The 24,304-nt window shown below is 42.6% G+C and overlaps 1 protein-coding gene across 7 annotated transcripts in view; it reads left to right on the forward strand.

The window, feature by feature from the left end:
• Positions 1–219: 219 nt before the first annotated feature.
• Positions 220–24,304, forward strand: part of Myt1 (myelin transcription factor 1) — a 63,967-nt gene continuing 39,882 nt past the window's right edge. For 3 of the 7 annotated variants that reach the window (XM_036186437.1, XM_036186441.1, XM_036186440.1), the window contains exons 1-2: positions 220–491; positions 19,709–19,809. In XM_036186437.1, coding sequence (XP_036042330.1) covers positions 467–491; positions 19,709–19,809 — 126 coding nt within the window. In that variant the 5' untranslated portion in view covers positions 220–466. Of the gene's footprint in view, positions 492–4,045; positions 4,361–4,788; positions 4,822–12,411; positions 12,422–19,708; positions 19,810–24,304 lie in introns of those variants that run through there. The other 4 variants (XM_036186439.1, XM_036186438.1, XM_036186443.1 and 1 more) reach the window with 4 other exon arrangements.

Here is a 24,304-nt window from a genome sequence, read left to right on the forward strand (position 1 = left end):
ACCAGTTGTGTCCAAGCTGATCATTCCAAAGAGTCTCAGTGGCTATTCTGTTCATAGGGTAATGTAGAGGACTCATCCCTGAAAAGGCCTGCTCTTCCTCCCATTTGCTGGCTTGTTCCCACCAGGCTGCAGGCTTGAGCTAGTTTGACAGCCCAATTCTAGCCATATCTCCTCCCTCACTGTTGGTCTTTAGTATAGGGAGGGGCTATCTTTGCCTCTCCTACTCCCCTGCTCTGGGCCTGCAGGCGGGGTCCATTGTCTGGGCCTGAAGCCCATTGTGTGTGGAAGGGCGCCTCATTGGCAGGCAGCCGGCATCAATTTGTGATTATGTGCTCTCTGTCTTGATTGGCTGGTTGTAGTCTGTGCTCACAGGGTCCTGGGACACAGAAGTTTGTGCAGCAACTTTTTCCAGTATGAAGTGACTTGTATCCAGGCTCCAGAGAAGAGGTTCATCCATCTGGCCAGGATGACGCTCTGCAGGAGCTTCCTGGGTGCGTACCACTCCCCAGTCCCCTGCACCCCTTTCCATGCGTTCATAGTTCTGCCAGTCCTCAGTGCTCTTTTCTGGGCAGCCGAGAAAGTGATAGACATGCACTCCTCTTGAATGCCAGCCAGGGACCCTGGGGACAGCTTGGGTAGCTTTCAGCAGAAGTGCTGACAGCACAGAGCCCTGTGAAAGCCACACAGCTTACCCACGATTGGAAGTGGGGTGGATGGTTGGTAGAGGGCCTCCTTGTACTTAAGTTTCTTTTTAGGTCTGTGGACTGGCCAAATGAGGGAGAGGGATTAGCAGCTCCTGACTCAGGAGGCTGGGAAAGTGGTGGTGGAGTGTGACTTCTCATGTCTTTGTGTGAGTGGTTGACATCTATACCAGTCTTCTTGTGTCTTCTGCTAGGCACACCCTAATCACACTCATAGTTTCAGTGCTTGAGTGTGCATGTGTGTGTGAGAGTCTCATAAACTGGTTGCCAAATGTTTGCGAGTGTGAGACAAGCACACAAAGTCAGCCTGGAGTGTGGGTAAAGTGGCTCCCAGTTTTGTTTGCTCCATCTGCCAGGGCCTGCCTGGGGCAGCGCCCCCCAGCCCTCAGCTGTTCTATACAATATTAATGCTGACCATCTCGGCTGCACACACAACGCCCTAATTGTCGCCGGCAGCATTAAGGCAGGCGCCCATCTGCGGGAAGCTTTCAGAAGGAAACAAGAAAACCTCACCCCCAGCTGGTCACTGGAGAAGGTGGTGCCAATTACAGATGCAGAAAGTTTAGAGCAAAATTACTTGAAAGAGTTTTTATGAAGCAAATGAACTGACACTTGGAATGTCTGTGTGCAGATTTGCACAAGTAATTACACCTTATTTGAAATGATCCTACCAGTTAAGCAACAATTAAGTCTGCTCTCCCAGTGCACACAAAGCACTTTCCGAGTGAGCCTGCAGCAGTCATAGTTTAGTTTTTCAAATCTCTCCTTCTCTTCATGTGAGAAGTCTGTGGACCTACCAACCAGCAGAAATTGTTTACCTGTAGATCTTCCCAAACTTAAAAAGGCTCGTGCAACCTGCCTGCAGACTTTTATGAAATAAAACTTAAAGGTACAGTGTGCTATTGTAAAAAATGTTTTATGATTCTTAAAATTTCTGACAAAATTTAATCCTATGTAATAAGAAAAGGTTTTAGATTATACCTGATGTTGTCACAAGCAGGAGCTGTTTGAGTTGGGAGTGTTATTTTGGAATTGCTTAGTCTTGCTAGGAGTACTGGCAACTGGGGATCTAGTGCATACTCCAGGCTTTGGCGAGTAGAGAACAAAGGCCAGCTCCGTGGGGGTGGGGGCTAGGTTGGGGGGAGCGCTGTCCAGAGTGCTGATCAGCCTGCGGCACGCCTCCACTTTCACTCAGTTTATTTCAGGGCTGAAGGGAGGTAATCAAACCCAAGACTTGGCAAAATTATCTACTCTGTTTCTTTTCTGAGACCCTCCCCCATACACACCTTGTTCTCCCAACACTGTCAGACAAAGATCTTGAAACTTTACTCCTCAAAACAACTGGAAAACAATTCTAACTTACTGGTTGGGCTGCCAACCCTGGGCTCTGACTGGCTACTGATTTGAGATTTCCTTGCATATACAAAGTGCAGCCTCAGGCAGGATCTGGAGCATATTCTAGTCCAATGAGCTAAAATCTTGAAGCCTATGGATGCTCAAAGGACTAGAAGATGTTAACAAACTGAGGTTTGTGCAAAAACACTTTCCATTCCCTCAGAAAATAATGATGCCCCACAAGGACTTTTTGTTACACATATTGGCTTCTCCCTTTTGTCTTCTCTGTTTTGTGTTATTTCTTAAGTTTAACTATCACATATCTGGATTAAATAGCTTCTCTGGAGTCTTTGATATTACTGGGTAGTAAGGTTAATTCAACATGGGCCCTCCCTTCTATCCCGCCTTCTCCTGGAACAATGCCACATAGTGCCACCCTGAGTCTGCATTCTGCCGATAAGACTTTAATAGAATTTCTGAATGCCAAAGGCTTGGGATGTAAAATATCCAACTCTGACAGCTTGTCCAGAGGAGATAGAGGTGGCTTTTCAGGAGTGCTCTCAGCCAAATGTGTTCTTTTATGCTAATGGATATGAGTTCATGAAAGAATAGAAAAATGGTGGGCAATCACTGTAGGAGTCTCAAATGTTCTCCCTGGGCTAATAAATATTTCATCTTGTTTGACCACTGCAGATTTGTATTTGTTTCCTTCTTGCTTGATCTAAATAAATTCCCTGTATGCATTTTGTATTTAATTTGTATGTAAAGGAAATAACATACTTACTTGATTTTTTGAATGGAGCTCTCTGGTTTATGTATTATATAGAGAACTACATGTTAAAAATAATTGTTCACAAAAGAGAGGCTTCTGCTAACACTCCCGAAGGTACTTACAACCTGCTCTCCTTGAGAAAGCTAATATTCTTACTCTACCTTACTCATATTTCTGGGGCCCAAGCCTATCTATGATAATCAAGCAGGACATTGTGTTCCTGCACAAATTGCCAAGAAACAATATTTGTTTCCTATTAAAACCCGAAATACCTTCTGAGCCGTGCATGTTCTGTTTTCTAGTTGTAGTGGTGGTGTCTTCTCAGGGTCTCAATTTAGTTTTCATTCTTGTGTTTCCCAGTGCAATTTCCAATACTGTGATTCTGATTTGTCAGTGCGAGGAAGAGTTTTGGGGGAACAAGTGAGCACCCTGGATGTCTCTTGATGTTGTTTCTGTGTTCAGCCCTGAATGTGAGAAAAACCAAGAACTGGCAGAGTAGGAAGTCGACAGGCAGGTTGCATTCCTAGGGTGTGTGTTCCAGAGGCTTCTCTTCTTGGTGATTTTCTGATAGCTCCTTGCAGAGAGTGAGTTTATGTTTTTAAGGTCAGGATAACAGTGCTTAGGGATTTCTTAGTACTCTCTGGGACATTTTTAGAATTTAAAACTTTAAAACAAAAAGGGAAAGTATAACAGTAGAAAAATATATTTTCTGTTCTGTTCCTTGTAAATATACTTTACTGTTTTAATCTTTAGCCTTAGGTAGCATTCATGAAAAAAATCCACCTAAATTTCTGGTACTTCTGTATGCAGTTACACTCTTAGTTCATTTGAGAAATAAATTCTGCAATCTGTTTTTTATGATGGAAGGTTGTATTCTTAATCACCAATAAATATTGTAAAGCACTTTCGCCAGAGCCATGCTAACCCAGGGCATCTGTCATTCCGGTTGCTGCTATTAGGAATTATTGGACTGAACCATTGGCAGAGAAAGAAGAGGGGAGTGAACATGGTTGGCATAATGCTTCTTGATCTTTTGTGTGTTTTACATTTGAGAAAACCCAGTCTTGCTGCATATTGCTTATAGATTTATTTAGGCAGATATGGGTACCTTCTATTGGTGAGGCTCTGACCAGTGTACAGGAAGTCTACTGGTTTGGGGCACCTCTCACCTTCAATTTGGCAGATCCATCTTTCTGATGTTATACTGTAAATTTATTTCACCTCAGAGAGTAAACAGATATATTGGAGCCCCAAGGGTTCATGGGTAGCGTATTTACAAAGGAGCCTCCTCCGCCAGCCCGTGCCACCGCTGCTAATGAGAGCGGTCATTAAGTAAATGAGACATCGCCTTTAGCTGGCTTAGGAGTTCGCACACTGAGGGGAGAAGATATTTAATTGAAACCCACACACAGGCTTCCCCACACGTGACTGCGGTGAGGGAGGCAGCTGCCTTCCCCTCCCCCGTCCTCCCCCCACACCCCCCCATGTAAATTTCATGATTGCTTTCCGTGATGTCATTTTGAAAGAGGACAGACAATAGCTGTGGGGAAAGGTAAGTCAATGTTATGTTCTTTCGCTGACAAAGGCAGATACTCAGGGCTTAGCTTTTCCCCTTGGACAGAGACGGGGAGGGCTAGAGCAGAGAGGATTTCTAAGGAGGCTCTCTTTGCAGAAAAAGCAGGTTGGGGGATGTCTTTTTAAATTGTTCTGAAGGACAGGGCTTTCTTCTCCGGATCTGCCTGGACTCTGTGTCCCTCTTCTTTCTCTGTCCTTCCTGCATTTCAGAGATTCTCATGGATATACTATATATCAGACAGAAAAGGCATTAGGGACGGAGGACGTTGTGGATCTAGACAAGAAACTTTATCTGTATTTCTGGAAAAGGAACACAGATGTGCCTGGGCCATAGGACCCAGAAGCTCTGTGTCCAGGAAGGATGCTGACCCCATAAGCAGATCATATCTGAAGCAGGGACTTGGAGCTTGGCTGTTTCTGGTGGGACACACAGCCCAGGTACTTAGCAGAGATGATCCTGGGAGCATTTTGTCTTCCTGTCACATCATTTCAAACTTCAGGAGCAATACTCAGGATGCATGTGTCTGTGGGATCTGTGGGTAGCATTTGGTGTTACTGTTCTTATCAGTTCCTCCTTGCATGTTTTTGTTTGTTTGGAGTGTATGGTTGTTTGTGGTGACAGTGTAACTGGATTTTCATATTTAAAAACAGGAAGTCAGTTTGAGCTTTGAATACAGTGATGGCATTATAAATAAGTGTGTTCTGGAAGCATAGACTTGGCTCTATTCATGAGATTTATATTCTTTTTGAATCAGGAAAATAAACAAGTATGGGGAAGTTTGTATGTCAGTGCTGTTGCTATTCATTGCCTGCTCCTTTGAGTCACAGAGGCTTGTCTCAACATCACCTTTGAATCAATGGACATCATTGTCTGGTAAAGTTGGTTGCTTGATTTCTGAAATAAAGCTTCTGAGAAGTGACTTGAAGATTACATGTGTTTGGTCTTGAGGCATCAAACTGTGTAGCTGCAATAATAATAATAATAATGATAATGATAATAGTAATAATAAAACAATAATGACTGTGATGATTTAATTGTCATTTTGAAAGAGGAAAAGGATGAATTTTATCCCAATGTTTTAAAAAGAAAAATCCTAGTCCTGAGGATATCTCTGAGGCTAGTGGCCAAGTGAACAAAAACAGGAAGGTGTGAGGCAAACTTGAGAGGGGAGCCCCTAATTGGTACTAAGGGGATGTGCTAGTTCCTCTGAGGTGCCAACAGTGTAGGGTGTTGGGCCTTTACCTGGCAAGCTGTCGGGACTCCCCTCAGCCTCAGGCTCCTTGCCACTAGGACTCCTTCCTATTGGCCTTTGGCTGTGATTATCACCTTAGTTCACATGGCTGTGTTAACTAACAATAAACAAAAGAATGGAAAGCAATGATTACAGTCTTCTGCACTCAGTGGGATGCTGCTGTCAATTGAGACATGACCCTACCCCTCCCCAAATTGTGTTCCTTGTGCAGAAGAGGGTAGGTTGAGTCAGTTTACTTTAAAAAAAGAAAGAAGCAGCTTCATGGGATCATTTGTAGGAAGGAAGGATACCTTATTCCCAGGCACTTTGGTGGTGCTAGACTTCAAGGAATTTGTTGATCCAGAAGCCTGAGCAATAATATCCTTCAAGAGTTCAAGAATATGTTAACCTTTTCATCCTGGATCAACATGCTTGCCATGCTCTTTGGAGTACAGAGCCCAGATTTAGTCCTAGGAGTTCCTCCAGGACAGGGGACTGTTTCTGTTTGAAGAGCAACTGAGAGTATAGCCTGTAGGCCTCAGGGTAACCCCAGATCTTATCCTATTGTCTTAAACTCTCAGGGGCTGTATGATGAAAGCCTGCTCTGAGAAGACCTTTCTAACTTTTGGAACTACAAAGTTTTTCTGTGTTGGTATTGTGGCAGCTTCTGCTTGAACACTTGTGAGTGTTCAGAGATGTCAGGAAGGACTGACAAGGTGTGCTGGCATGGAAGTGCAGGCTTGACTGCTGGACCACTGACTTGTATGCCGGTTGCAGTGTTAACTTGGTGCTGCCTGGACCTCTCACTGCCTCTGTTTGGAACCCTGATCCTCCTTTAGTCTTGGTTATCAAATGTGCAGATGATGGTAAGGGTGATATTGTATATGAGCATGTGGTATGGGGAAGAGGAGGCCAATGCCAGCCATGTAGAAAGATTGGCTCAGAACTCAGCAGGCCACATCTGGCATGGCCCAGCCCAGCAATAGCGGGACTGCTTGGAATGCTGGTTTATATGACCCAGCCCTGAGTGAACACAATAGGCCAGGTGCCTAAAGACTGACAAAGTGCCGGGAAGCTATTAGGCTTCCAATAGCTGCTCACTGGAAACAAGCAGATTGTTAGGGAATGAGTCCTTCCTGCATAAACTCATGTGAAGGGCACCTATACTTCGGAAAAATAGGTTATTTAGGATAGAGCAATCCTATTGCCTGGGCTGGAGGTAGGGGTAGGTTCAAGAGCAGCCAGAACATCTTGGTCAACACTGGACCCAGAGTGACCTGAGGCAGGGAGTTGAGAGTGGCAGAGGAGGCTTCTTCTGTTGGTCCTGGCTCATGGGTACTCTGGGCACTGACACATTACTCAGGTATCTTGCACTCTGTTATCCTAATCCTATAAAACCAGTGCACAGCCATTGTTTGTTGGCTTTTCTCTGTGGAGCCCTGAGCAGATACTTCTTTCTTCCCTCTATTGCTGGAAGCCTTCTTGTCTTAGGACTGCCTTTCTGCTTTTCATTGAACTTATTCACAAGTAATCAAAAGTTCACTGGTTACAGACATAATTTTAACTGGAATTTTGTAGTCTGAATTTATAGGAAAAACATTTTTTGAGGCAGCACAAGGAGGTTTTTGAGGGGAAGATTTAGCTCAGTGGAAGAGCACTTGCCTAGCAAGTACAATATCCTAGGTTTGGTGCCCAGCTCAGAAGGTGAGGGAAGCTAGGAGATTGAAGGGCTAAGGGTATGGCTCAATTGTCAGAATGCTTGCCTAGCATGTATGAAGCTCTGGGTTTGATCCTTAGTACTGCATAAACTGGATATGGTGGCATACACCTGTAATCCCAGTACTTGGGAACTAGAGACAGGAAGATCAGAAATTCATGGTCATCCTTGACTTTATAGTAAATTTGAGTATAGGATATATGAGACATTGTTAGAAAGAAAAATGCTGACTTTCTCTGAAAGGAAGAGAATAGCTGCTGTTGCTATCCCCCAGACTTTCTGCTTTCTGAAGATTCCATAGACTGTCTATTGCTCAGCTGAGAGCTGTTTCTAGGGTTCCAGGTAGAAGGTTCTGTGACAATCATTTTAGGTTCTTGCATATTTTGTGTTCTCCATATAATGCTAAATTTCCCCAAAGATCACTTAAAAACCCAAATAAAACTTGAATTAAAATGTTTGATTTCAGGCTTCTGTCAAGCTACTGTTCTTAGAACCCACACAATGCAGTTTTCACTCACCTCTTCTCTTAGTTAATGCCTTTAGGAGTGAGTGTGATTTTCTTCTAAGACCAACTTCATCTATTGCTTCATTTTTTTTTTCATTTAAAAAATTCAATGTTGTTTTAATAAGAAGTAATGAGTACAACAATGTTATTTTAATAAGAAGTAATGAATGAGTACAGAAGACATCTTATTTTATTTTACTTTTTTAAATGTTTTATGTGTATGGATATTTTGCCTACTTGTATGTCTATGTTCCACATGCATGTCTAGTTTGTAGAGTTCAGAAGAGGGCATCAGATCCTCTAGTCCTGGAGCTACAAACAGTTGTGAGCTGCCATATGGGTACAGGAAATAGAATCCCACTCCTCTGGAAGAGCAGCCAGTGCTCTTAACTCCTGAGCCATCCCTCCAGCTCCTTATTTTTTGGTTTTGTGAGACACGGTCTATGTAGTCCTATCTGTCCTGGAAATCATTATGTAGACACCTTGAAGTCACAGAGATCTGTTTATCTCTGCCTCCTGAGTGCTGGGACTGAAGGCATACACCACCATGCCTGGCTCAGAAGACATTTTAATCTGCTCAGCCAGAGCATCTGCTTGGTCTGTATTAGACCCACTTTTAGAAAGAGGAGAGTTTGTCAGATATAGTGTTGGGGTCTTATGACACCTCTGATCTTCTGAAAGCCTCTGTGCAGTAGCTTGCCTTATCTTCAAGAATATGGTTTTGTGTACAGGCAATGATGAGCTGGGTTTGGGTTTTTATAGATGCATCCAGGGAGAATTGAGTCCATGTGGGACTGTGGCCTGGGAACAATTGCCTGTGCCATGAAAGTGAAAGTAGAAAGATTTTTGGAGGTTAGTGTGAATATGCAGAGGCCACCTAGGATCACACTGAGCAAGATGGATGGGCAAGGTGGAAATGATGGCATATGACCCAGGTATGAGGAAGAGGAATGTGGGTACTATGTGGTTTGAGTTGTTGTCAGGTTGCTTGTGTGCCTGGCCCCAGTGTGGTGGTATTTAGTACTGTGTAGAATGGGTATGAACACAAATTGGTATTGATCAAGAGTTAGAACTCAGCTTTTCCTATAGAACCCTTGAAGGTTTTAGGAGCTGTGAGTTAGTGCAGGGCTATGATTCAGGGACCTGGTAGACTCAAATGTTAACCCCTCATACTGGCCATCATTCTCTTTGCTAGTCAGTTGCTCAAGAGACAAGGCTAACGGAAGTTTTGACATATTTGTGTTTTCTCCAAAACTTTCTGTTGGCATCTGCACTGAGCACTTGTGTCCTGTTTAGAAAATTAGTACCCACTTTCCATAGTGTTAAGCCTAAAAATTTGCAGTAGAGATATCACCTTAGGGCATGATGGTAAGGCTGTGGGCAGGATGTAGCTGCCTGGGCTTGCACTTCTTTAGCCAAATTTGAATTTGAGAAGAGGTCTTAGAATTAGAGAAACTGGGATGGAAGAAGGAAAATGAGGCTATTTTTTAAAAGTCTCACCTCCTAGGTCTTCAAGGCAAGGGAGAGAAGAGATAGAGCCTGCTCCTTTCTGAGCTAGACTGCTCTGGTATTCCTGGGTAAGAATTCCAGTTTAGATACAGCTGCCTATTTGGTCTTAGAGCCAGGACATACTCTGAAATATCACTAGCACGTGTAGTTCTGAACTCAACCTGCTTCTCTGTCCTGCAGAAAAGACCAGGGCCTATACTAGGCTTCAGAGTTCACATAGCAAGTCTATTTTTACTTGGTTTGAAAAGGTGTTTCTGGTCATGACTCAGTGAGACCAGCTATCAGCCTGACCATCTACCACCTGCTTTTCTAACCTATCCAACTCTTCAGGGGAAACTGCAGGCATTTCCCCTGGTGTTGTCCACAACCCATGGCCTCGCCTGATCAAGTTGTCAATCAGGAATGAGTTCTAAAGTGCCTCTGAATAAGCTGATTGTGCTTGTTTCTTCTTCCTCCTAGCTTCTTCTTTAGCACATTCCCTGCTGCCCTAAGTGGCCTTTGGGAGCCACTTCTTTCTAGAATCTCCACCTTTACTGTTCTGGGTAGCTTTTGCATGGTGATGGTTGAGGCTCCAAGAGCATCTTGAGTTCTCTGCAGCCCAGTGCAGGTCAGAGCTGAGTGTGGAGCTCCTCTTGAGACTGAGTGCATCAGAATAGTCCTACTGGTGTCTAGGCACTTTGTTGGGGCTGAGACCTGGCCACGTGGCAGTACCACCATCACAGCAACTGATGGGTAAAAGCAGTGTGTCACTGTCTATTTGGAACACTGCTGCCTAGGTTGGACATCCTTCTTTTCTGCTGGCAGCCTCCAATGACATGCCGCCTGAAGAGCCAGTACTGTGATTTGTTTTGAAAAGTCATTATTACTGCAGAGCAGTTTAGCTGTTGTTTTTGCAGCATTGGTAAGGTTAAAAGAAATAATAATAATAATATAAGAAAGACTCAGCTATAGTAACTGTCTGCAACATGCTATTTGCATTTTTAAGGAAACACTTCTTTGAGACAGCCTGGGTGAAAGGTCACTATTTGCATATAAATGAAAAAGAAAGTGTGTGATGTTGGAAGTTATATCTGTATTATTTTCTCAGCAGTGAGCTGCTGTTGGAGAGATTAGAGGACATGGCTTTCATTTGGCTTTTATTGAATAGAGAAAGTATCAGAGAGGCTGATTTAGAAGCAAAATAATGAGAGAAATGTGCAAAGCTATAGAATTCCCGACTCCCCTGCTCCCACCTCTCTCTTCTCTCATTTTCACCTGAACTCAGCAAAAGCAGGTCTGTCTGCTCCACTCAGCAAGTCTTCATTCTTCTCCTTGGATTTTAGTTTTATTAAAAAACAAAAGTCAGGAAAGAAAAAGCAAAGCTTGCCCTGGTTTCCCTCTCAGCCCTGTTTGTTTCCTGCTAGAAGCTATTTTGTCCCTGGATCTGTCTGTTCCTACCTACCAAGGTTAGAGCCAGAAACATCTATTGTAATTGTATTCTTCCAGGGTTGGAAAGGAAAAGGTTGCAGTTTTGGAGCTTCAGGGACTCCAGGAGGGATGGCAGGGCGACAAGGGTCCAAAAGAGTTTGTATGTGTGGAAGCAGCCATGCAACCTCCAGGAAATCCTTAGTCTCTAGGATCCCATCCTTCTCTTACACTTTCAGGCTACCATACTTTCTGGTCTGGGGGTGGTTTCTGGTTTACACTAGGCCAGAAGCAGAGTTCCAAGCAGCAATTCAAAAAAAGACCAGAGGAGTTGGGCCTGTGCAGATTTGTGAGTTAGAGGCCAATGCAGGGGGAGGGGCAAAGAAAGGCCTCCATAGAGGGCAGGTGCTTAAGGGGTTGGGTTGTGCCTAAAGACTCCCCTCTTGTCCTGCTTCAATCTTACTTCTTCACAGAGGACTCTACTGATCACTCGTAACTTAAATTATTTTTCTTATCCATGTTATTTAAATTTTTGGGTTTTTTGAAACAATTTTAAACCCACAGAAATGTTTCTAGTATAGAACAAAACCATTTCTTCTGACCCCCTTGAGAGTATGCTGCTAGGGATGCTGGCAGGTGTATCTTTCAGGGAAGACCCCCTTGTCTTTGCTGGCTTAGTTTTCAGACCCTTGAGGGATGTGCCGGATCCTATTGTCTTACCTTGGTCAGTCTGAAATAGGAATGGCTTCCACCATAAGTCTTTCATCATGATGAGCCTTCTGAAGGACACTGGAAGAATGCCTTTCAATTTGAGTTTGTTTGACATTGCCTGTGATTAAACTTAGGTTACATAGGAACACCAACGTGAAATTCTTTTCTCTTTGCCTGACTCTCATGTTCCTTGTTCTGACATGCCAACTTTATACTCAATTCAGATGGGACATTCCAGTGTGTCCCCAATGTCACTCTTTTCCTTCTACAATTAATTAGTTTTTAGAAGGAAACATTTAGACACTGTGGAGGCATCTTCTTCCCTTAGTTTGTTAATTTTTGCTGTTTTGTTTTTAAAGATTTATTAATTTGTATGTTTTATGAATATGAGTGTTTTATCTGCATGTACATCTGGACACTAGAAGAGGGCATCAGCTGCTCTGGGACTACAGTTATAGATGGTTGTGAACAAACATGTGAGTTCTGGGAATTGAACTCAGGCTCTCTGGAAGAGCAGCCAGTGTTCTTAACCCTGAATCCACCCCTTCAGCCACCTCTCCAGACCTCTCAGTTCATTAATTTTTAAGGACATATGTATAATCTCATCAGCCTTCCTTTGATGCTCAGATCATTTCTGATTGGCCAGTGCATGCTCCTTACCTCCCCATTGTTTTCCTTTCTTAGAGCATGGTGCTAGAGAATAGATGTTAGCCTGTGGCCCAGTGCTGGGTTCAGCTTAGTAGCCCACAGTAAAATGGTAGGGTTAGGTCATTATCTCTAGGGTCTTGTCTTCTTAGGGCCTCAGGGAGTTGTTCCTAAAGTCTAAAGTGGGCTGTGGACAGCTCTGTGGCCTTTATATTATTTATTATTTTACTTGATTTTTTCCTTCTTGCTTTTCTCGGCTGTGCCTTAACCCTTGGACAGTAGCAAAAAGAGGAAGATGAAGGACTGAGATAAAAGGTAGGAAGTTTTTCACTTTTAGAACAGCAAGATAAAAGCTTATACCTAACTCTAGGGTTCAGCTGCCCAGCCTTGCTCTGCAGAACAACTTAAGAATGGCTTGGGAGGCTACCTCTTCAGGCAGGGATGCATAGGCAGGTGCAGGGATACTGCTGTATGCCTGGTTGATCATCAGGCATGATTGTCCAACCTTCTGCTCAGATACAGATTAACTACTGATGTACCCTGACACTGCTTTGGCAGAAACAGAAAAGCATCTCATCTGTAACTATCTGGGTCATGGGACTTCCCGGCTTGCAGAAGCAGCTGTCTCCCTTGGCTTATGTTGACTGTATGGAGCTACAAGGAACAAGATAGGCAGGCTTCACCTGTTCTCTGTGGCCCATTCCACAGCACTTCTATATAATCATCTTTTCTCTGAATCCCTAGTCCAGCACTCCCTGGGTCATTATGGATTAAGATGAATCTAGACATAAGTTCTCAGGCCTAGGCTAGAAAACCAAAGGTGGCATGCTGGAACTTTTGCATTGTACAGCAGCCCCCAGAAGTAGCCCACAAGCTGTTGGCATGTCTTCAAGACCTGGGACTCATACACCTGTGGTAGGAAGTTTATCTTTTCTGGGCAGTTCCTATTGTCACAATGTTACCTTTAAAAAAGATTTATTTATTTATTTTTTATGTGTAAGCTTGTATGTATGTGCCCCCATGTACATGTCTGGTGCCTGCAGAGGACAGGAGAGGATTTTAGACCCACCTGGAACAGGAGTTAGGGATGACTATGAACTTCCATGTGGGTACTGAGAACTGAACCTAGGTCCTTTGTAAGATCAGCAAGTGATTTTAACCACTAAACTGTCTCTCCAGCACCCAGAATATTATTTTTTGTTGTAAACATCCACTCAATAATTCTATTGAAGTAAATCTAGAATTTTCTCCCTAGGCAGCCTCATACTGAAATTTGAATCTCTACCCTATCTTTTAAGTTCACTCTATAAGGTGCTGGAATGAGCTCCTTCCATATCTTTTACTCTCAGGGGTCTGGGGGCACATAAGACTCTGTAAATGGTGACTTCCTCCCCTGACCAGGTAGAAAGCCCATGTTTGTGAAATGTAATTTGTGTAACTCCAGTTCACTTATTAGACCTATTTAAGTCAGTGATATTAGAAGATTTATAGAGTCGTGCATCCATCACCACAATCTAATTTTAGAACACTTTTATTATCCCAAAGAGAAACCTTTTACCATAAGCAGTTATTCCTGCTTGCACCTCTCCTTTTAGTCCCAGGCCACTGTGGGTCTATTTTCTGACACTATGGACTTGCCTATTCTGGACATATTTTTTTTTGTGACTTCTTTTAGTGATCATTTTTTAAGATTTGCCCACATGTAGAGTATATAGGCACATCATTCTTTTTTATTGACAAATGCCATGTGATTATATTCTTCATTATTCATTTCTCTCGAGTAGATATTGTCTTTGTCACTGTGCTATTGCTGTGAAGAGACACCATGACCAAGGCAACTCTTATGAAAGAAAACATTTAATTTGGAGTTTACTTGCAGTTTTAGAGGTTAAGCCCATTATCATCATGGCAAGGAGTATGGTGACATGAAGTCAGGTGCTAAAGGAGTAGCTGAGAGCTACATCCTGATCTGTAGGCAAAGAAGGAGGGCCTAGGCCTGGCATGGGGCTTTTGAAACCTCAAAGCCCACCCCTGTGACACATTGCCTTCAACAATGCCATATCTCTTAGTCTTTCAATCCTTTCAAATAGTACCACTCTCTGGTGACTAAGCATTCAAATATATGAGCCTATGGTGGCTATTCTTATTCAAACTACCACAGCTATCTAAGAATAGAATTGTTGGGTTAGATGGTAATATATTTTACATCTTGATAATCGGAGTTGGAGAGATGGCTCAGTAATTTAGAGCAATTGTTACTCTTGCAAAGGACCTGGGTTAGGTCTCTAGAACTTATATGGTAGCTCACAATCATTCCTAACTCAAGTTCCAGGGAATCTGATGCCCTCTTCTGAACTCTGTGGGCACCAGGCATGTACATGGTGCACATATATACATGCATTAAAACACTCATACACATAAAATAAAAAATAAACCTTTAAAAAATACCTTGAGAATTGCCAGAATGTTTTCAAAGTGACTGCTTATGTTACATGTCCATCAGCAGCAATGGAGATTCCAGTTTCTGCAGATCATAACTTATCTTATACTTGTCTGGTTTTATATTTGTTCTAATCATCTTAGTGAAAATGAAGTGATATCCTCACAGTTGATTCATTTAATTCATGATGCAATGCTGAGGTCTTTTTATATGTTTATTATACATTTATATATTGTCTTTGGAGAAATGTCTTTTCAAATTCTTTGAATATTTAAGTAGTTCATTTGTCTTATCAAAGAGTTGTAGGAGTTTTTTTTTTTATTTTCAGCACAAATCCTTTATCAAATATGTGATTTGCAAGCACCTTCTTGCAGTCTAGAATTTTTTGACACTATTATTTGAAAACAAATGTTTTAAACATTGATAAAACTTGTTTTAGTTAGAGTTTTTGTTGTTGTTGTTGTGATAAAACACTATGACCAAAAGCAGCTTGGAAAGAAAATGGTTTGTTTCATCTTACAACTCTTCAGGTTATATCACATCACTGAGAGAAATCAGGGCAGAAACCCAAAACAGGAACCAGGAGGCAAGAACTGAAACAGAGGCTATGGAAGAGTGCTGCTTACTGGCTTGCTTCCCATGGTTTGCACAGTCTGCTTTTTTATATACCCCAGTACCATCTGCCCAGAAGTGGCTCCATCCACAATGGGCTGGGCCCTTCCATATCAATCACTAATTAAGTAACTGCTCCACAGGCTTACCTACAGGTGAATCTTATGGAGGCATCTTCTCGATTGTGGTTCCCTGCTCTCAGATAATACTAGTTTATGTCAAGTTGACAAAAAACTAGCCAGAAAAAAGTCATATTGTATTTATTTTTATTTTATATGTATGGATGTTTTGTTTGCATGTGTCTGTGCAGCTGGTGCATGCAGTGCTTAAAGAGGCCAGAAGAAGACATCAGATCCTCTGGAACTGAAGTTACAGATGGTTGTTAGCTGCCATGTGGATGCTGGGAATGGAACCCAGATACTTTGCAAGAATAGCAAGTAATCTTAACCACTGAGTCATCTCTTCAGACCTATATAATTTTTTTTTTTTTGAGGCTTGGTTTTCCTATGTAGTCCAAGATGGTCTTGAACTTGTGATTTTCTTGCCTCAGCCTTCACAGTGTTAGGATATAAGCATGTGCCACCATGCACGATTTTGGTCTATTACATTAGTATTGTATACAATAAATAAACCATTGTCTAATCCAAAGTCAAGAGGGTTTTCTCTTAGGGTTTCTAAAAATTTTAGTCTTATAGATAGACTATGATATATTGTGAGTTGCATTTTTTTGCACTGTATGACATCTAGCTTCATTCTATTGGATGACAGTTGTCTCAGTGCATTTGTTAAAATAGATTATTCTTCCCACTAAACTATTCAAGTGCCATTGTTGAATATATGTTGATAAAAATACAAAGTTTACTTTTGTACCTTTGAGTCTATCTCATTTATCTGCATGTCCATTCTGTGTGGATACTCTATTATCTTGTTAAATCTAGTCTTATGGTAAGTTTTGAAACAGAGAAGTGTGAGGTCTCCAATTTTTTTCTTTAAAAATTTATTTTGGCTATTCTATATTCCCTGAATTGCCATGTGAATTTTATATTCATTTTTGTCAATTTTTGCAAACTAACAAAAACAAACATACATAAAATACATCTGGAGAGACCATAAGCAATCCCAGTGAGATCCAGAAAGCTTTGGTCACATGGGCAGCAGCAGATTTTGTGGACACAGAGAGGGGGATAGAACAGGGCTTCTGAAGTCCACCTGGGAGACCAGGAGAGGCTGGCCAGGCAGGAGCATCACATGTCTTTGGAGGCACACAGTCTCTGTTTGGGAAGGGTGTGACAGGGAAAGGAGTGAGGTCCAGACCAACTGTGCTTTACATGTTCTGCCTCAGCCTGCTGAAGAGTGGGAAAAAAGGTTCAATGCTTTAAAAGAATGAGTGGCAATGATACTACTAGGATCCCCAGTCAATAGTCAGATGGACTGATGTACTCAGCTGGGAACCAAGCCCTCCAATAGGAGATGGAAGGGCCAAAGGGGTTTCCTTAAAGAGAGGGTTCCCTTATTAGGTTCCCCCAGTAAATCTGTTGTGGTCCTCGGAGGAACAGGCTCCACAGGTGACTTGTCTTGTGTCAAGGTGATTCAAGAAAAATCAAAGAAGTCCTATCTTCCATGAGGCTGTACAGTGGGGTACCAGGGTCCAAAATCTGAGACAGGAACCAGCAGGTCAGTTTTTGTGCTCTTCCCAGGAATGATGCTCCCAAGCCTGGATCTACAAGACAGCTGAACAGAAGGTTGTAGGCCCCATCATGCAGAGGATAACTGGGCTGTGTTTGTGTTCTGACCTTCTCCTAGCTTGTATGGGAGTCTGGTCTTGTGAAGGATAACTGTCTTCCTTGTGACTCAGGCTAAGCAGGCCATGATTGCTTTGCTGAGTTTGTTTGTTCCACAGAGTTCTGTAACTGTGGATCTGGGACCACTGTGGGACAAACACAGAGGTCATGGTCAGCATGGAGGGCTCAAGGTCTCCAAAAGAGATTACAATCAACACCCTACCTCAGCCACAGGGTGCTGTTTTCTAAGCAGTGTGTTCTCTGATATGGAGGCTGTTTACATACAGAGACAGGATTCAGATGAGCTCACCAGGGACCCGAAAATCCCCAAAATGGTCTTGTTTGATCAAACCCTCTTCTTTAGTCAACTTCTGATGGTAAATGTTATGATGGTGTCAATACCAACGCTTCCTCAAGCATCACTAAGGGCTCCTCCAAATGTTTCTCAATCTCCAAGTAACTACTTCCACTTTATGTACAAAGGTGTTAAGTATTAGAGGGCAAGGTGACCCTAGGGTCAGGTTAGCATGAGCTATGGGCTTGATGGTACCACTGTGAATCTGTGGAAAGTATAACTGCTGGTCTCCACACTCTTGGGCAGGGTTCTCCTTGGACTGATTGGTCCTGCATGCTGTTCAACTTAGTGTGGGATATGGATTTTATAGAGTCTAGACAGTAGACTAAGGGCATAGCATGCAGAGTCCATAGGGCAGGACCTGGCCATATGTAGGTTCCAGTGTGGATAAAAGGACCACAGCATAACCTCACACTGCTGACTTATTGTTGCAAGAAACATTCTGGAAAAAGGAAGCCAAAATTGTGTCATGCTGGTTTCAGGTTCTTTTTCTATTTTTATTTTTTATTTTTTGAGACAGGGTTTCTCTGTGTAGCTTTGCGCCTTTCCTGGAACTCAGTTGGTAGCCCAGGCTGGCCTCGAACTCACAGACATCTGCCTGGCTCTGCCTTCCTGAGTGCTGGGATTAAAGGTGTGCGCCACCACTGCCTGGCCCAGGTTCTTTTATATGAAGTTCTGACTTGGGTGTCAGCATTTTGCTGAACTGTGTGCTCTGTTTCTAGGGGGTGTGAGGAAAGGCCTATGTTCTACTCTTATTCTGAGAAGCTTATTGGCTTTGTTGTCACTGATAGATAAGAACCGCCCTTTAGGGTATGGATGATTTTAAGATCTTGGTATTTTGCTGTGCAGATGTGTTGTCTCAGGTTGACTTAAAACAGTAGTAGTTCTTGGGCTAAAGATGGTGGAGAATTTCAAAGGGCTGATTTCCAAATTCTTAGGAATGGTGAGGTTGGAGAAATGCAGCACACTGCTTATCTCTCATCATATAGAGCATTGGAGGTCCTCAGCATTGCCATGGGACTCACAGTTCAAGGAGAGGAAGGCATACAGTAGGTATATGCAGGATGTACCAAGTCCTATAGGCTCACTGTTCCTTTGAAGACCTATACCTTTGGCAGCTACATCTAATTCCTTTTCTGTCTTGGCTCATGAAGGAGATCTGAACTCTTTAAGGGGATGGAGATATTACAAGAAAGAAGAGGGTGCTCTGGTTAAAATACAGGGTTATTGGTGACAAGAGCTATAATTCTGGATGAAAACAGCTTTGAGTGTGCACTCCACTGAAAATATGGGGTAATGGTGGGGAAGATAATGTTTATAATAACATGTACTTGATCTGCATTTAGCTAAATTTAAACATACTTCCAAGGAGAAGAAAGAAGAATGTAGAAATATTCATTTCCTGTTTTTATTGTTGGTTACTAATGACCTTCCTTTGAAACTCTACAGCATAGAAAGCAGGTTGTCATGGAGACAGGGAATGACATTCGGAGAATAGGTACACAATACATTTCTTTGTCATGTCCAGCTGATGTATTCAGCTTCTGCTTAGATGTGTGAATTCATGTGAATTATAAGAATTAAATATTAACTGTAGTCATTGCCTTGGAGAGAAGTAGAAACCAGGAGGAGAAAAGACACCAAAAACAAGCAATGAGGGTTGATGGGGCCCAGGGCTTCTTGTGAGAGGCAATGTTATCAGAGCTGATCAGGCCCAGTGGATGAGATTCACTTTCCTCAGTCAGCAAGTTAGCATGCTCTTGAGAAGTTGAATGACATAATGTGTTTTTACTAAGCAAATGGATCTGAGTTGCACATTCTTTTGGGATAATAATAGATGCAGTTATGATTGAGCAATCACTCATTCATTGGTCAGCTAATTTTCAAAATTCCTTAATGCCAGCTTTTTTTTTTTTTTTTTTTGGTTTTTCAAGACAGAGTTTCTCTTTGTAGCTTTGCGCCTTTCCTGGAACTCGCTTTGGAGACCAGGCTGGCCTTGAACTCACAGAGATCCGCCTGCCTCTGTCTCCCAAGTGCTGGGATTAAAGGTGTGCACCATCACCGCCTGGCTACCAGCTTTTTTTTAGGTAGGTCTCATATGATTCATGCTAGTGCTCTTGCTTGGAATAGCCATGTATATGGATGTCTATACTTTGCGACACATGTGCAAAGTAGCCAGCAGAGAGAGGTGAGACCATGGTGTAGAACCTCTATGTCCAAAGTATAAGGGTTTCTTTTTTTCCCTGGAACAACCATGAGCCATGAATTTGTTTGTCTTTCTGATAGATTCCAGAGACTGTATAAATGCTATGTTAAAAAAGTATCCTGGATTTTTCTCTTTCTCTTCTTGGGTTTTCCTGGCTGACATTTGTTAGAGTTCCCTTTTCTGAACCTCTACTCTTTTACACCCTCAGAAAATGAGTTCCGGGGCAAACTTCTGACCCAGAGGTGGACACAGGAAGATAAGACAAGCAGCTGCAGAACTGAGAAACATTTCCTGTGTAGATATAACAAGGTAAGAGCTTGTCCATGGGTGCTTCAGAGTCTAGATGGGGACCAAGGTCACCTAGTCATTTTTTTTTTTTTTTTTGTAGTTAGAGGACAAAGAATGACTGAACAGATAAAGCTTCATATGATGATAGATTCCCACCTTTCAGCAAGCTCCCAATTTGTGTGTTCATACTTGGGCTCTGTCATGTATATTGGCACCTTTTATTCATTTTCCCTTTCTGGGCCTGCGTGAGCTCAGAGTCTCCAGGGTTTGATAGTGAATTCTGATGCAGGGATCTATGAGGTCTGCCAATCTTTTATTTTTATCTTCTTAAGTATGGAAGATGATGCACCCCTCCTCATACCTGCTCAGAAAGCATGATAGATGTGACACCGGGTCCCTACTTCTCAGGGACACTCCTGAGTTTGGGGATTGTGCCTATGTTTATGACCATGGTTTTGGCCACCAACCTCCTAATTCTACAATTTCTCACTGACTTTCTCTGTCTAAGACCAGCTCTCCAGAGCAGGTGGCATCAAAGCTGGGAGTCAAGGTAGAAAGAAGCATGGGGCATCCATAACTGGAGGGCAGATGCTAACCTCTTTAAGAAATATTCTAGATGTACCTATTTTATATCTGTGAATGTTTTGCCTGCATGTATGCATGTGTACCATGTACATGCCTGGTACTTGCAGAGGTTAGAAGAGGGCATTGGATCCCCTAGAACTGGAGTTACAGATGGTTGTGAGTACTGGAAACTGAACCTGGGTTCTCTGCAAGAGCAGTAAGTGCTGTTAACCACTGAGCCACCTCTCTAGTGTCCAGATGTCAACTTCCATTTTATTTTATCTTATTATTTTGTTTTATGTGTTTGAGTATTTTTCCTGCATGTATATATATGTGCATCATGTGAATGCTTGGTACTATGGACCCCCTGGAACTGGAGCTACAGATAGTTACAGATACAGCCACAGCTGCCATGTGGGTGCTGGGAATTGAGTCTGAGTCCTCCAGAGGAGCAGCCAGTGCTCTTAACCACTGAGCCATTTCTCCAGCCCCCAAATGTCAACTTCTTATCTGACATGTTGAGGTTTTGCCTTGAGTGTCTCAGCCAACACCTGGGCATGGCAGCCAGCATAGGGACAGCCCAGATATCAAAGACCATGCAGTTCAAGGCAGGATGGGAGCTGAGAGTGCTTGTATTTTACTATTAGAATACACTATCTTTCCTTTGTGTCTGGTAGTGGAAATGTACATTTTAACATTTCTATTGCAGTCACTTTGCTAAGTACTCCCACTCAGTTTGGTTTTGTTATCAGCATGTTGAAGATCCATATTAAATATGTATCTTTTCTCTATATTTAATTGTGACATTTTGTTTGTTCTGGATTTTTTATGTTGTTGATATCTTAAACATTATGGTAAAATATTATTTATCTCTGTCACTGAATCACCTTTCCCACTTTACCCTACCCTAACCCAAAGGACTCCCCAAGTGGCACAGGTCTCAGATCATGTGACCATGAAAGTGATCTGACCTAGGCTCTGAGCAAAGTATTTTCAGTGGTTCCTTGGTCAGAGTGGAGTAGGTCTCTAGTTTCCCCACAGCCCAGGCACAGCATGCTCAAAGGGTTTGAGCCTGCTATGAACTACATGTGACTGTTCAGAATGCAGGTGCTGATAATGAGCTTGGGGGACACTCAGGGCCTCTTAGTAGCACTAAAGCTTCATAACTGTATCATCTATAAGCCAATATCCTTACTTTGACACATCTCTGTGAGTTCAAGGCCAGCCAGTTAGAACTACATAGTGAGTTCCAAGACAGCCTACATGGTGAGATTCTGTCTCAAGAAGAAAGAAAGAAAGAAAGAAAGAAAGAAAGAAAGAAAGAAAGAAACAAACAAACAAACAAACAAACAAACAAACTAAGATGAGGAATAGGTCAGTAGAGGAGGAAGGATGTAAAAGGACTGATGACCCAGAACTGAGGAGACTAAGAAGGATAGCTAGGGCTAGTGACCTTAGATGAGATGCGAGTAAGATGAGGAGCCAACTGGGAGGACCAAGGAGTGGCCCACATAATAATACCAGTGGTGTGCTCACCCTCTGAGTTCAGTGTAGTTCAGGTAGTTGGGTAGTTCAGGGCCATGTAGGGCTGTCAGAGAAAGCCTGTGTTGGCATGTTAACAGATACCATGTGTTGGTATTTTAGGCACAGATGGTGATCCTTGAATCACTTCTGGATCTGAGAATAAAATCTTTGGTCCCAAGGCACACACTACTTAGTGGACAACTAGAGTTATGGAACAAGGGTCTCTGGTAAGGACAATTTAAAAGAAGTACCTTCAGTGAGGAAGGTGACTCTCCTTTCTAGCTGCCTGACTTGATGTTGTTGTATTATACCCTGAAGAGATAAAAATTCCACTTAAAACTAGGTAACCTTGTAATCCCAGCACTTGGAAGGATAAAGTAGGACAGCTAATAGCTCAAGTCCAGCTTGAGCCGTATAACAAGACTATGTCTCAAAGAAGAGACAAAGAAAGAAATTTCTTTTATGAAATTTGAAACAGATATGGCTGCTTTATTAAGTAGCCTAATCGGTGGTTATAATTTCTTATTTGGGGGTTGGAGTGAGCCAGATTTCATGTTTAGAACTGTCAAAAGACACCCCTTCCTGAGGCATTTACTGAATAATGCCCCATGGGTGGTGAAATTTCTATATCACAGGAGGAGGCTGGTATACTTAATTGTAAGCAGACTGAATAATTGGTGGAAAGATTGTGAGGAGAGTGTCAGATACACAGTGGGATATCCCCCAAAGGGGAACAGAACTGTCACTGCAAGGAACCAGGAGTTACTATGATGACTCCCAGTGGGATACAGGGGCATGGGCACATAGTTTAGTCACAGAGATTCAGATAATACAAAGTAGAATATATATTGGGCTTCTAAGGAACTTCTGCATTGTTCTGTGGCTATGAGCTGGCCTGGAGGCTTAGAACTCATATACAAAAGGAAAGATAAACATAATGGTGGGCAGTAATGGGATCAGGACTCTGAGGGTCCCTATTGGAGTTTTTATGAAGGAGAAATTAAGGCTGGTGCTTGAAGGATGTTTATAAATTCTAAGTGGAGTGACCCCTTCCCTGCCCAGGTGGTAGACCCAGACTTGGGCCTGCACAGGTTAACACTACTGTCAGGGAACAAGACAGTGTCCCTTTTGGCTGCCACAAGGAGAGCCAAAAACAAGACAAACCATTGTATTTCATTTTACCCTCAATGGAGTGAATAAGATACTGCCAAGTGAGGAAGGGTGTGGGATGGGCAATTTATGCTACCTTTTTACTCCATATCTACTCCAGCCCCTTTCTCTGGGCAGGGATGAAGCACACATTCTGCCCCAAGTCTCCAGAAGTATGTTGTACAAAAACCTTAGTCCTCTATTAGAACACTGTAATCCACATGATGGACTTAAAAATTGTCCTAAATCTATTCTAATTTTTCAGCTTTTCTGGTTATTAGAACATGTTTTTTGAGATAGGGTCTTACTAAATAGCCTTGGCTGGCCTGGAACTTGCTATGTAGACCAGACTAGCTTTGAACTCACAGAGATCTGTCTGCTTCTGCCTATTTTTAGTTCTGTGTGTCACCACTCCTTGCTAGGGTACATTTTAAGTAAAATAAAACACTGAAGTATCTTTTCCAAGTCCAGGGCTAGAATGAATGGTCCATGGTGTCAAGAGGCCCAGAATCTCCTACCACGTCTCTGCAGCTATCTGCTCATCTCCCTCTGACATACCCCTCCTCCACCAGCACCATCTTCCAAGATAGTTTTGACTGCCCTGCATACTCACTCTTTCCTCCATCTGCCCTTTGTGCATGAATTGTCCTGGACAGCTCTCTGCAGGAGACAGTGAATGACCTCACAATTGTGAATGAAGGAGCTCTCTCCAGCATAAGATAGGGACCTTTTGGGAGATGAGCTGGTTAAGAACAGTGAGATGTGGATGATAGACATCTGACCATTGAGTTTGAGTTGGTTATTCAAAGGTGCTCTTGGCTTTTGGGGCTAACTCAGCCCAATCCTGAGGTGTCTGTCTTGGACATTCTTAGGTATTTACTTGTCAGCTTATTGTCCCTGTCCCCACTCAGGCTCTCAGGGCTCAGCATCTCCTTCATCTTCGTGTTCATTCCTGAACAGCCTCACCACCTTCCTAGAATGATATGCAAACCTTCTAAGGCTGGATCACCTTCATCTAGGGTCAGGTTTCAGCATGTATTATGCCCTTGGATAGTCCTTGGCCATCAATGCAGAAAGGCAAGATGTGGGTAGTGAGCCCTTCATGCTGGAGGGTATTGGCAACTGGCCTTAGAGGTCAAGGTGAAGGCCAACAAAAAGTAACAAGTTTAGAAAACTAAACTATGATTATTATTTCCTCTTCCCTCCATTCTTTTCTTTTAGACAGGGTCTAATTATATAGCCTTAGATAGCCTGGAAATTGCTATATAGATCAGGCTGG

Source organism: Onychomys torridus, chromosome 4 (assembly GCF_903995425.1).
Source record: "Onychomys torridus chromosome 4, mOncTor1.1, whole genome shotgun sequence".
Lineage (NCBI taxonomy): Eukaryota > Metazoa > Chordata > Mammalia > Rodentia > Cricetidae > Onychomys > Onychomys torridus.